The 12,417-nt window shown below is 38.9% G+C and overlaps 1 protein-coding gene across 3 annotated transcripts in view; it reads left to right on the top strand.

Moving 5' to 3' along the window:
• Positions 1-12,417, top strand: part of kif2a (kinesin family member 2a) — a 95,739-nt gene that overhangs the window by 22,165 nt on the left and 61,157 nt on the right. For all 3 annotated transcript variants that reach the window (XM_052010439.1, XM_052010437.1, XM_052010438.1), the window contains 3 exons: positions 2,036-2,130; positions 9,172-9,291; positions 11,171-11,222. In XM_052010439.1, the coding sequence (XP_051866399.1) occupies positions 2,036-2,130; positions 9,172-9,291; positions 11,171-11,222 (267 nt within the window). The remainder of the gene's footprint in view (positions 1-2,035; positions 2,131-9,171; positions 9,292-11,170; positions 11,223-12,417) is intronic.

A 12,417-nucleotide genomic window follows, 5' to 3' on the forward strand; every position in this document is an offset into this window, starting at 1 on the left:
TCACCTTGCATGTTTAATTTTATGCACGATTCTACATGGTACAAATGATGAGATGTAGTGTTCTTTGAATTGGGGCAATGTTGAGAGTAAGTTTTAAGAAACTATTCAACTTTCATTTTAACTGGGTTCAACACATACAAGCCTGTGTGGAAATGAATTGATGATGTGCTTGATAGGAGATGGGTTTGTAAAAATGTATTGTACTATATTAGCCTAGAATGACATTCTTACTTGGCTTTAGTTGTGGGTGGGAGGGGTGGGGAAATCCTCTTGTTCCTCTGCAGGAGCATGATGTACCTTAAAGTCAACAATATGCTGTGGACACCTGTGAAGCTGCAATTCATTTGACATTGATTCCACTTATGGCTGAACATTCATTTTGATATTGTATACTAAAACCCACAATATATTGACCTGGAAGTATATTAGTGGCCCTTTGTTAACATTGGGTCTAAGTCCTGGAACTTGCTATTTAGAAGAAGTACTTTTGTTGCATGAACTACAACTGTTCACGAAGATAGCTTACCATCCTCTTAAGGGCAGTGAATACTACCTTGCCAATTATAGTAACAACATATCTCTACAGTAGGAAAACCAAATGCATATTGGGTGACTGCTTTGTCAAATGCTTCTATTCAATCAGCAAGGATAATCCTGAGCTTCCAGTTCCTTGTTAAATTAATTCTTCATTCTAGTCCCACTCGGACCTTTTTTTGGCTTTCTACACTGTTCGATAAACCACTGATATAAGGTGAAGGAATAGTATTGTCTTTAACTGAATTTAGCAATTTCAGGTAATTGCCTATTCCAATTTTGTATGTCACCTGTCTGGTACAGTAAAATGACTATAATCCACAATCCCATTATTCAGTAATCCCGAGGGTGCAGCAGCTGGCTCACTGGGGCCCTGTATCCTGTCCTTCCTTTTAAATTTGGTGGGGTCCTCCTTCCCATGCTCCATCTAAATATTGGGTTTATTAGAAAGTTCATTATACTACTATGTAATATCTTAAAGAAAAGTGAAATAAAAGTATTTTGGTGTATAACCATGAGTAATATTCAGTAGTCTGGAAAATCTGCCAGTCCAGCTCCACCGAAGCTCCATATTTGCTTGTTTTTCCCCTCTCCTGATATTTTAGGTTTTCATTCATTTTTACTTACTTGCACCTCATTCGGATATCTCTTTACCACCTTCATTTGGCTGGCACCACCACCACAAATGTCATTCAATCGCTCCTGCCTCCTTTAATGTAGAATTTCCCTCTTTGTTCTCTGTCCCTCTTCCCTTTCTCTGCAACATACAATTGTTTGAATTCCAATTTTTGCCAGTTGTATTGAAAGCTCATCACCCAAAAACATTAACTCTTTTTTTTCCTTGTGGTTGTGGCTTGAACTGCTGAGTATTTCCAGCATTTCCTGCTTTTATTTCACACCCAATTAGAGTGAAAGACTCATACTCTGCTTGATTCTGATCAAAAAATTCATCTTGTGTGCTACACTAGCAGTGCAACAAAATGAAAACACATATGTCAGAGCATTGTATCGTCAAATATGCACATTTTAAAATTCAACTTATTAATTCTTACCCCATCCCTTTGGAAATTGATTCTTAATGAAGTACCAGAATTGTAGAGATATACAGAATGGAAATGGATCCTTTTTGTTCACCCAATCCGCACTGACCAAGCACCCATTTACCCTGTTCCTATATATTCTATATAAAAGGATAAAAATCCCTTTTTATTAAAATGATCCCTACTTATTAAAGTAACTTAACAGGTTATTAATAGATTACTTGTTTGAAATCTGGCATCCCAGTTGAACTTGGTTCTGTTCATGCACATTTTCTCTCCATCATCACACTAATGGAAATTCAGTAGCTTAGCATAGAAATGTAGAAGCTCAGCAATGTTGGGGTTTGAATTTGAAACATTCCTGATCAGCGTGATTGATCAACAGGTGGATTGTGATAGGAAATTTTGCATTAAATATTTTGAAATCTTGAGTATTTTTTGTGTGACTTGTAATCTTCCAGGACGGATACACGAGGCAATGGTGACATCGTTAAATGATGATAATGAAAGTGCTACTGTGGAATGGATTGAAAATGGAGATACAAAAGGAAAGGAGGTACATTTGCCCGTCCATAAATTTGTGTTTTCATTACGCTGCAGTAAATTATGTTTGGATGGTTGCTGAAATGGTACTCCTGAAAAAGCTATTTATTTATTACTATTGGAAGGTTCTATTATGCTTTCAGAGTTCTTGTCAAAATAATGTTTATGGGATTTAATCTGCCTGGAGCTTCAGGCTTAGGCCACTGGGTGTTCATTGGAATGTTTTCCCTTTGTCTTCTGCTGTAAGCAAGTACCATATTTTTTTCCAAAATTTAGATGTTAAGGTGTATTCTACAATTAAGCTTATTTATATTATACAGCCATCTGCAAATTCATTAATAAAAGGTGTCAATTTTTATGCAAAATTTGAATAACAATACTTGGAAATATTGTTTTCAGCAAATTACTGTATATTAAACAATTTGTTTTTTCAAATAAAAAGCTTTTTCAACAACAATAAAATAATTTACAGTATCTCATTTAAGAAAAACATTCAGAAGCTGCAAATTTTAAATAAAAAAACTGCAGAAACTGGAAATATGAAATTGCAGGCGACCCCTATTTGGGTTATGGAAATCCACCCTTACAGAATTCATAAATCGTGACCCAGAAATTTGAGATATAGAAGAAAATTCACTCTCACAGGATTTATGTGGGGGGGAGAAAAGTAAATAAATGCAGCTTTTTTTTCAACTTGCATTTCTTGACCCATTCACAGATGATCGCGATATGGACTGTTTTCTAGAAACGCAACCCTGCGTGTAACGTGGAGGTCTCCTGTAACAAAAGCCAGAGAAGCTGAAAATCTGAAATATATATTTTAAAAAAAGTCAAAACAATTAAAATACTCAGCAGGTCAGGCAGCATCAGTGGAGAGGGGTAACAACAAACTTTTAGAAGAAAAAGTTAACATTTCAGGCTGATGACCGTGCATCAGAACTGGAAAAATTTAGAGATAAAGCAAATAGAAAAGAAAAGGCGGGAGTGACAGAGAGGGGAAAATGCTGGTAATATCTGTGATGAGAGACCAGAAGACAGTGAATGACACAGTTGGTGGTTCTGGTGGCTGAAAGAACATACAAACGTGCCCCTTGAGCCTGCTCAGCCATTGGCCATTGAACAAGATCATGACTGATCTGCTGATCTGTCCTGATGCAGGGTTTCAACCTGAAATGTCGACATTTTCTCCCCTGTTTATTCCCCCCCCGAGAAGAAGCTGCTTGACGCAGGGAGTTCCTGCAGCAGTTTGTTTTTTTTACTCTAGATTTCAGCATCTGCAGTCTCTTGTCTCATGACTGATCTACCTAATCATCATTTTCGTATCCTGGCTCCATATCTCTTGATTACTCTAATATTCAAAGATCTATTTCTCAACTGTCCAGGTAGAGAATTCCAAAGATTCATTACTCTGAGTGAAGATATTTCTCTTCTTCTCAATTTTAAATAATCTATCCCTTATTTTGAGACTGAGCCCAGTCCTGGACTCAGTAATGAAAAAACATTGCGGAAACAACTGCAGATTGGGTAATTGTTTTGTAGAACATGTCCATTCAGTCTGTAATGTGACGCTGTGCTTCCAATTGCCTGTCACTGTAATTGTCCATCCTACTCCAAGTCTGATCCCTCCAGCTTTAGCTTCCTCATTTAGTCCCAGAAATATCCCAATCTGTTGTGATGTTGTTCTTTTTCCAATTCTAAACTGGAAACAAACTCTGTAGTTGGACTGGCAGATTTTTTTCCAAAGTTCATTCCTATTTCCCCAATTAAAACTCCATTCTCTGGTATGCAGAACGAAAGAAGTGTCAGTGGAAAGAATCAAGTTCTCTACGTTTCAAGCAATGGAATGCGAGTCTGATTAGTGCAATATAGTACAGCACGCATCTTGCATTACATGTATACAGAAACATCTTGGGCTATATCTTATTCTCTGCCTGCCTTAAAAATTCCTAGTTCTTGTTCTGGTACTATTTATCTTTGTCAATCTCTTTTTGCAGATTTTTTTTTCTCCTTTTCAATGCCTCCTTCCTGTATACAACCCTAGCCAAATTAGATTTAAACACCCATCCTGCAACCATGCTAGTGAACCTTCCTGCAAGGAGGGGGATCTGTGCATCACCTCTCTAGCCATACTTTTATCTGTGCTGTTGCCCTATTTCTAATGCTCACTGGCATCTGGCATAGTTAGTTATCCCTAGGTTATGACCTTTTACTATCTTAATATCTTTCATGGTTTCTCAAAATCTACCTGGAGGATCACATCCTTTTCGCTCATATATACACACACACCTTTTGTACTGATATAGACCATGATTTATGGCTGTTCACTCTCTTCCTCCAGATTTTCTGCAGTTGTTCAGGGATTCTCTAAATTCTGGCACCACCAATTCCCTGGTGCAGTTGTGACAACCTGCTGGAATCACATCTGCAACTGTAGAAACCCCGGTCTGCTCTGCAGTGACCAAATCCCTTGTAACAATGATTTTTCTCCTCATTTGCATCATTGAACCATCCATGGTGCTGACTTTTGCTTTAACTTAACATACAAGAACACAAAAAAATAGGAGCAGGCCACCTGCCCACTCATGCCTGAATGCCATTCAATATGATCATGGCTGATCTACCCCAGGCTTTAACTCCTCTGTGTTAGTTCCCCATAGCCCCTGATTCCCTGACCTTTCAAAAATTTATCTACTTCCTCTTCGAATACCTTCAATGACCTAACCTCTACAGCCCTGCAGAGAATTCCAGAGGCTCACCCTCTCTGCAAGAAGAAATTCCTGTTCACCTCAGTCTTAAATGATTGCCCTTATCTTGTAACTCTGTTCCCTCATGAGGATGCTTGAACTAGTGGAAAATCGTGTCACCTTAGAATATTATGTTTCAATAAGGTCACCCCTTCAATACAAATCCAACTTCTTTATCAGCTCATGATAGGACAACCCTCTTATCCCAGGAATTAGCCTAGTTAATCTGTTTTGCTTCCAATGCTAGTATATCCTTTCTTAAATAAGGGGGCAAAAAAACTGCGTAGTACTCCAGGTTCGGCCTCACCAACACAATGTACAATTGTACTAGTGCATCCCTATTTCTAAACTCTTCCAAACCCTTGCATTAAAGGCCAATATATCATTTACCTCCTAACTATTTGTGCCAGCATGCTAACTTTTTGAGATTCATGCTCAAGAATGCTCTACTCCACTCATTTGCAGTTACTCTGGTTTGATAATAGTCTGCCTTTTGATTCTTTTTACCGAAGTGCATGATCCTACAATAATGCATATTAAACTGCATTTGCCAAATTTTCATCCACTCACTCAAAATTTTTATATACTATTGCAGAGTCCAAATATCCTTATTGCAACACACAGGAGAAATCTCTTACTCCATTAATACTCAGAAGGTGCCTTGGAAGTCTCCAAAACCAGCTGTTGCTCAAGTTGCTCCAGCTGACAATGCTTCCTGTATTGATGGTTGTTGAGGACTCAGAGTGTCTGAGAGTTCTAACATGCCCCAGGATGTGCTTGCCACATGTCTAAATAGCTCTGCCATTCCTCTATCAATTTACTCAATTACCAGAATATACTTGAGAAACAAAGGACTGCAAATGCTGGAATATCTAGACGAAAAACACCATGATGCAGGAGGAACTCAGCAGGCCAGGCAGCATCCATGGAGAAAAGGAGGCGGTCAATGTCTTTGGTCAGGACTAAAGATGGGAAAAGGGGAAGCCCCAGTATATAAGAGGGAAAAGCAGAGAGGTGATAGGTGGACAAAAGAGGGGAGGTGGGTTGGGCACACATTGGTGATGGGTAGATGCGGGTGATAGGCAGGTGCGGGGGAGGAGGGGAGAGCATATCCACCTAGGGATGGGTCAAAGGTAAGGAGGAAAAAAGGATAGGAAAAAGAGAGGCTAGGAAAGAGAAGAAAAGAAGAGGCATGATTTTGGGGGGTGGGAGGGGGAGGTTGAGGGGATTACTTAAAGTGGGAGAATTCAATGTTCATGCTGTTAGGCTGCAAGGTTCCAAGACAGAAAATGAAGTGCTGTTCCTCCCATTTGCGCTTGAACTTCTGGCAGTGGAGGAGGCCGAGGATTGACATATCTGTGATAAAATGGGAGGGGGAGTTGAAATAACTGGCAACAGGGAGATGCAGATCGTGGTTACGGACAGCACAGGTGTTCTGTGTAACGGTCACCTGGTCTGTGTTTGGTCTCACCAATGTAGAGGAGGCCACACTTGGAGCACCGAATGCAGTAGATGAAATTACAGGTAAATCTCTGTCTCACTTGAAAGGACTGTTTGGATCCCTAGATGGGGGTGGTGTAGGGGCAGGTGTTGCAACTATGGCGGTAGCAGTGGAAAGTCCCTGGGCTGGGAGTGGGTTGGGTGGGGAGGGAGGAGTGAACTCGGGAGTCGTGGAGAGTGCAGTCCCTGTGAAAGGCAGAAAGGGATGTGGAGGGGAATTCTTCCCTTTCCCAGCCTATCTTTTTTTACTACCCCTTTTGTCCTTCTTACCTCTGACCCATCTCCCGGTGGATCTGCTCTCTCCTCCTCCTCTGCACCTGCTTATCACTATCTCTTACCTGCACCTACCTATCACCACCTTGTGCCCACCCCGCCTCCCCTCTGTTGTTCACCTATCACTGCTTTGCTTCCCCCGCCCCCTCCCCCCCCCTATATATTGGGCTTCTCCTTTTCCTATCTTCAGCCCTGAAGAAGGGTCCTGATCAGAAATGTTGACCACCTGCTTTTCTCCACGGTTGCTGCCTGGCCTGCTGAGTTACTCCAGCATCTTAGTGTTTTTCAACAAAATATACTTACTTACCCTAACGAACATCTAAAATTTCCTGGATCCTTATTTAAACCAAATGCAAATGTTTCCACTGCTGCTTTCAGATTCACTAGAGTTTTGTTTCCTGCATTTCTTTCAAATGCACCAGGCTTTTTCTCCATTCCTTTAGTACTCACTAGGTATATGTTGCCCATGCTCCTTTCACACTCACCAGGCCTCTGTTTCCTCTGCTCTTTTTAAACTTGCCTGGGCTCTGTTTCTCATGCTCTCATGTTTCATTCTACAGGGTCTCCTTCCCAGACCTCTTTCAAACCCATCAGGCGTCTGTTTCCCACCCTCGTTTGCTTCCTGCACTCCTGTTATTCATTCGGCCTCTGTTTTCCATGCTCCTATCAAAGTTGGCCTGTGTTTGTTCCCAGTACTCTATTTCACACTTCCATCATTCATTTTTTTTCCTCTCCATTTCTTCCTCTACCATATTCCAAGTCTCATTTTTCATACCACGTTCAGCCATTGTTCATATGTGCATACCACCATCTGGCACCATCATTACCACTTGTATCATTCACTCTTGATGTCCACCCTATTTTTCTTTCTATCCCTTCCTTTCCCCCTTTTTTTGTCCACAACTTATACTTGTGTTATTTTGAACTTCTTATGGTCCAGGTGAAAGATCTGAAATGCTAACTCTATGATTCTTTCTCCAGAGCTGCCATCTGACTGCTGAGTATTTCCTGCATTTTCTGTTCTTACTTAGAAAAAAATAATTGGCTGTGAAGCACTTGAAATGTACTGCGAATATGAAAAGAACTATAAATAGAGTTGCTTCTGTTCTTGCACCACATCACACATCCATTGTCTTTTGACTGGTCTGAGAACTTTTGACCTTGTTACCCAATCTGACTTTTAGGTGCCAGTGATCTTTTCCATGAATTGATGTCAGTCCTGACTTTTGCTCTGCTGGTCTTTCCAATGCACTTTAGTCTCAGTGTTTATCTTAAAATAATGTTCCATATTATAACCTATTCTGTTTTATTTAGTATGTTTTGTATGCTTTTTGATTTCCTATTCTGATCTTATTAAGCTTTGGTCAGATTTCTTCTAATAATTAACTGGGTCCTCTAATAGTAATTACCATAGCATTCCTAAAGCTTCTATAGTTCCTTGACTTAATGGCAAAGGGAAAAGTCAGTAGTGCCACCCTTCTTTGGAGGAAATTTGTGCTCTATTTTGTCTGGAGGTCAGACAGTTGATGGGTTGTAAGAGCTGGTGATGAGGTGGAGCTGGTTGTTGTCAGCTTACGTGATGTATTTTTTGGATCATTTTGTTTAGGGGCAGCATACAGATAAGAATCAGGAGACAGCTAAAGATAGATCCTTGTGATAGCAGTGCAAGAACAGGATGAAAAGCCGTGCAGATGATTTCCTGGTTTGACTTGATAGATACAAATGCAATCCCACCCAGCTGGACAATGATGAAGAGGGGAACAAGGAGGGTTGGTAGGCAAGTTGCAAAAGATGAGAAAGGCACAATCACAGAGGTTTTCATTGTTCAGGGGATGGATACCAGGTGGGAGAAGTTCAAATCTGGACATAGCAAAGATGATTTGTGAGGTAATGTTTGGGGACTTCATAGAAGAAAGCTGGAATGAGGAAGTTGGGGGGGGTGGTGGTGGTGATGTTTGGTATTAAATTTGAAGTAGCAGGATTGTGAGTCTTTTCGATGAGCTCAGGAGGCCATGGGGGAGATAACAGACATCAAATTGCCTGTTGATTAAGTCCAAAACTATCATTATTTGGTTATGAACTGGACGAGTAGATCACGTTGAATTCAGATCCACCTTGGAAAATTGTGCAATTGAATTAGATCTAGTAGTTTGTGGAAAACACCAAGAAACTAGTACAAATGAATCTGATAACAATACATTGTAGCAGTGCTAACTCTATAACTCAAAATTCTGTATGATAATTTTTAATAAATTGTAAATTATTAAAATATGTTTCAATGTATAACTTGACTTTTAACCTTTTTATGAATTTGCTCCTTGTGATTCTCGCTCTTTCACTGTGATCAGATAACTCGGCACAAAGAATTGAACAAAGAAGTCATCCTACTGTATCTTTCTTGAACTGTAGGAGCTATTAGGAGAGCATTTTATGAACATTAGTTTTAAAATGCTTTACTTTTAAAAGCATCTTGTGTGAATAAAGATGTCTAAAAGATTTGTTTTTGTGTATAATGTGTACAATTTTTCAATTAACAGATTGATCTCGAAAGTGTTTTTGCACTTAACCCAGACCTTGCACCTGATGAAGAAATTGAGCCAAGTCCTGAAACACCACCACCTCCAACACCTACCATCAAAACTAATAAGATAGTAAAGGTCTGTTAATTCCATAACAATATTTATATATTGCTGATTTATTTGTCATTAATTTTCCTTCATGTTCCTCAGAATTAAACCTAGATTATAGTTGGGGAAAATTGTGAAATCTGTTATGATACTCAGGAGAAGTTTCTTTAATTTATTTTTTGTTGTAGGCAAGAGAATAGCAGTCGGGTAGTTTTTATTTCAGTTTGGTATATATATCCTCAGCTGCCTGTTACAACTGCAGTGCTACAACATTGTGTTCTAGCAAGTCTTGGAGATTCATTTTACTCCCAACCAAAAGTAATATCCACTGTGTTTCCCATCAAATTGCCATATTAATTTCTCTCAATGTTCTTTAAACTCTTGTAAATTTTTGGTAAATGTGAGCATCATCGGGTCGGTTTCCACTAGCACCATTGAGGATCCCACTGATGGAATTATCTATTCAGTGGTCAGAGACTCTTTCTCTAACTCTTTGTATTAATCTACATAACAAATGTATTCCCTGATTACAAACATAGAATTGTACAGCACCCAAGGAGGCTATTCAGTCCATCATTACAGCCATACCTAAATTGCAGGAAGTACTTCTGAAAATTGTGATTGAATTAGACAAGACAGACAAAATTGTGATGTTTACTTTCTACTAATTGCAATAATTTGCAAAAGTCTGCTGCAGAAAAAAATGGGTATAGGATTATAGAATGGAAATTGACAAGAGAAGCAAGGCTGAGAATTCTGTAAATGGTCAAGCTGGTGAACTTTCAAAATGCAGTGTTGGTGGATTGGGCGATCGAGATCTTTTGAGCTGGAGGCCAATGTTGTGTAACCACAATTTCTGTCATATTGCAATTTCTTTAGGACTTACTCAGAATTCTTTTATGTACTTTTTGAATGAGCCATTGAAGTTACTCTTACAGGGCTTTACAGGGTACTTGAAAGATTAATGTTTCACCTGGCTGAGGTGTCTAAAACCAAAGATCCTGATATCAAAACTTCTTCAGTGTAGTAAATCTTGACAATTCTATAACCAAAAGGACTGCAGAGTCTCATTTCCTGAGTCAATTCAAGAAAGAGGTTGATAACTTTTTGGATATTATGAAACTGGAGGGATATTGTGTTAGTGCAGGGTAGTGATACTTGAGTAAGAGATCTGCCATGATCTTAATGGTGTGCAGGTTCAAAAGGCCAAATGGACACCTACTGCTTTTTATGTCCTTACACTTTCTTTCTCTTAGTTAATTTTGTATCCATGTTGCTACTGTCTTTTTAGTCCAATCCTGTTGTATAGCACTGTATCAAACTAATGATCCACATAGACAAAATAATCTGCATCACTCTCATCAATTTTCTACAAAATTTTCTTTTTTTGTCTTATCTCCTCTTCCAACCAATCTTACACAGACTCATGAGCAGTTTAGTTCAGATTTGACTTTGCGTTTCATATTTCTGTCATTTTCTTCTCTCCTAAGCCCCTCATTCCCAGCCAAATCTTTATTCTCTCATACAATTCGATCATTCTTTATTGCTCAGAAGTTCCTGGCTTTTTCTCTCAAGAATTAACATTTTTTGTTCACAGGCTTTTCACAGAGATGCATAAAAGTCCTGTTGTTCCTTCCAACTTCTGCAGTGTCCTTTACAATACAGAACTTACTGTAGGCAATCCTTGAATCTCACTTCAACATTTTTTTTGAGGTTCCAAGCATCATGTCTGGCTGTTTTTTTCCCCTCCCTTACCATTCATATTCCTTGTTTAGTCCTCTACTTCCATCACTTATGTCAGTGAAACAAACCGTTGTTACTAATATGACCTTTTGGAAAGAGTAGGCTTTTTTAAAATCTCTTACTTCAACCTTTATAATGATGACATTGCTTTTGCTTTATTTTGAAGAATCGCCGAACTGTGGCTGCTAAGACTGAAACTCCTGCCAAAGATAACAGAGGTAATTTTGAAATTGAGTAATGGTACTGTTTTCATTGTTTGAATAACAGATGAATTGGATTGTTATGTTGGTAATCAGTAATTATGAAAATGGCTGATCACTGGCATTGATTTTAATTTGTACAGAACTGCTGTGATTGCACTTCAGAGCCAGTTAAGCAATTTTGAGACATTGTATTGCACTCCAAGATTAAAGTACACTTTTGGCAATTTGACAATTTAGTTCAAAGAGAATATAAGTCAAAGAAGGAGTGGTGAATTAATATTAATTTTTAATGGCTTGTTTTGTTTAAAGTCACCCTTATAGTCAAGTAGAATGAGCAGACAGATAGCAGATAAAATTTAATACAGAGAAGTGTGAGGTGGTGCACTTTGGTAGAGAAAAAAATAGGAGAGGCAATTAGACTAAATGGTACGGTTCTAAAGGACCTGAAGGAGCAGAATGATCTGGCTATACTTGTGCAAAATTCTTTGAAATTAGGAGGGGATGTTGAAAGAGTGCTTAGTAAAGCATCTGGGATTCATAAATAGATGCATAGCCTACAAAATCAGGGAAATTATGTTGAACTTGCACAAACACTGCTTAAGTTACAGCTAAAGTATTGGGTCCAGATCTACTTATCCCACCAGGAGGTCCAGAAAAGGGTGCAGAAAATAGTGACTAGAATGGTTCCAGGATTGAGGGATTTCACCTTAGAATGAAGAAGCTGGGATGGTTGAGAGGCGTACAAGTTCATGATTAATATTGAAAAGGTAAAAAGAAGAAAGTTTTTATCAGCAAATAGTTCAAGGAGCATGAGACAAGGATTTAAAATTATTGGCAAAAGGTAAAAAGGGTTGTGAGGATGAATATTTTAACTTGTAGTTAGAATCTGGAATTCACTGCCTATACAGCTTGTAAAAACTGAATACTTGTTAAAATGCCTTCAAGGTGGAATTGGATAAGCAAGAGAGTATAATTTGGAAGGCTAAGGGGAAGAGGGCAGAGGAATGAAGGCAAAGAGATGGCTCCACTAGGAGCCGATATGGGCTTGTTGAGCTGAATGGCTGTCACTTGTGCTGTTAGAATTCTATCACTCTAGGTCAAAGACTGAAAAGTAACCCTTTTACAGATTGTTACCTACTCCACTGTATTCAATGGCTCTTGGAGGAAGCAATAAGTGTACTCTGGCTAGGGATTTTCTTGACTAAGCTTT

Source organism: Pristis pectinata, chromosome 2, assembly GCF_009764475.1.
Source record: "Pristis pectinata isolate sPriPec2 chromosome 2, sPriPec2.1.pri, whole genome shotgun sequence".
Classification (NCBI taxonomy): domain Eukaryota; kingdom Metazoa; phylum Chordata; class Chondrichthyes; order Rhinopristiformes; family Pristidae; genus Pristis; species Pristis pectinata.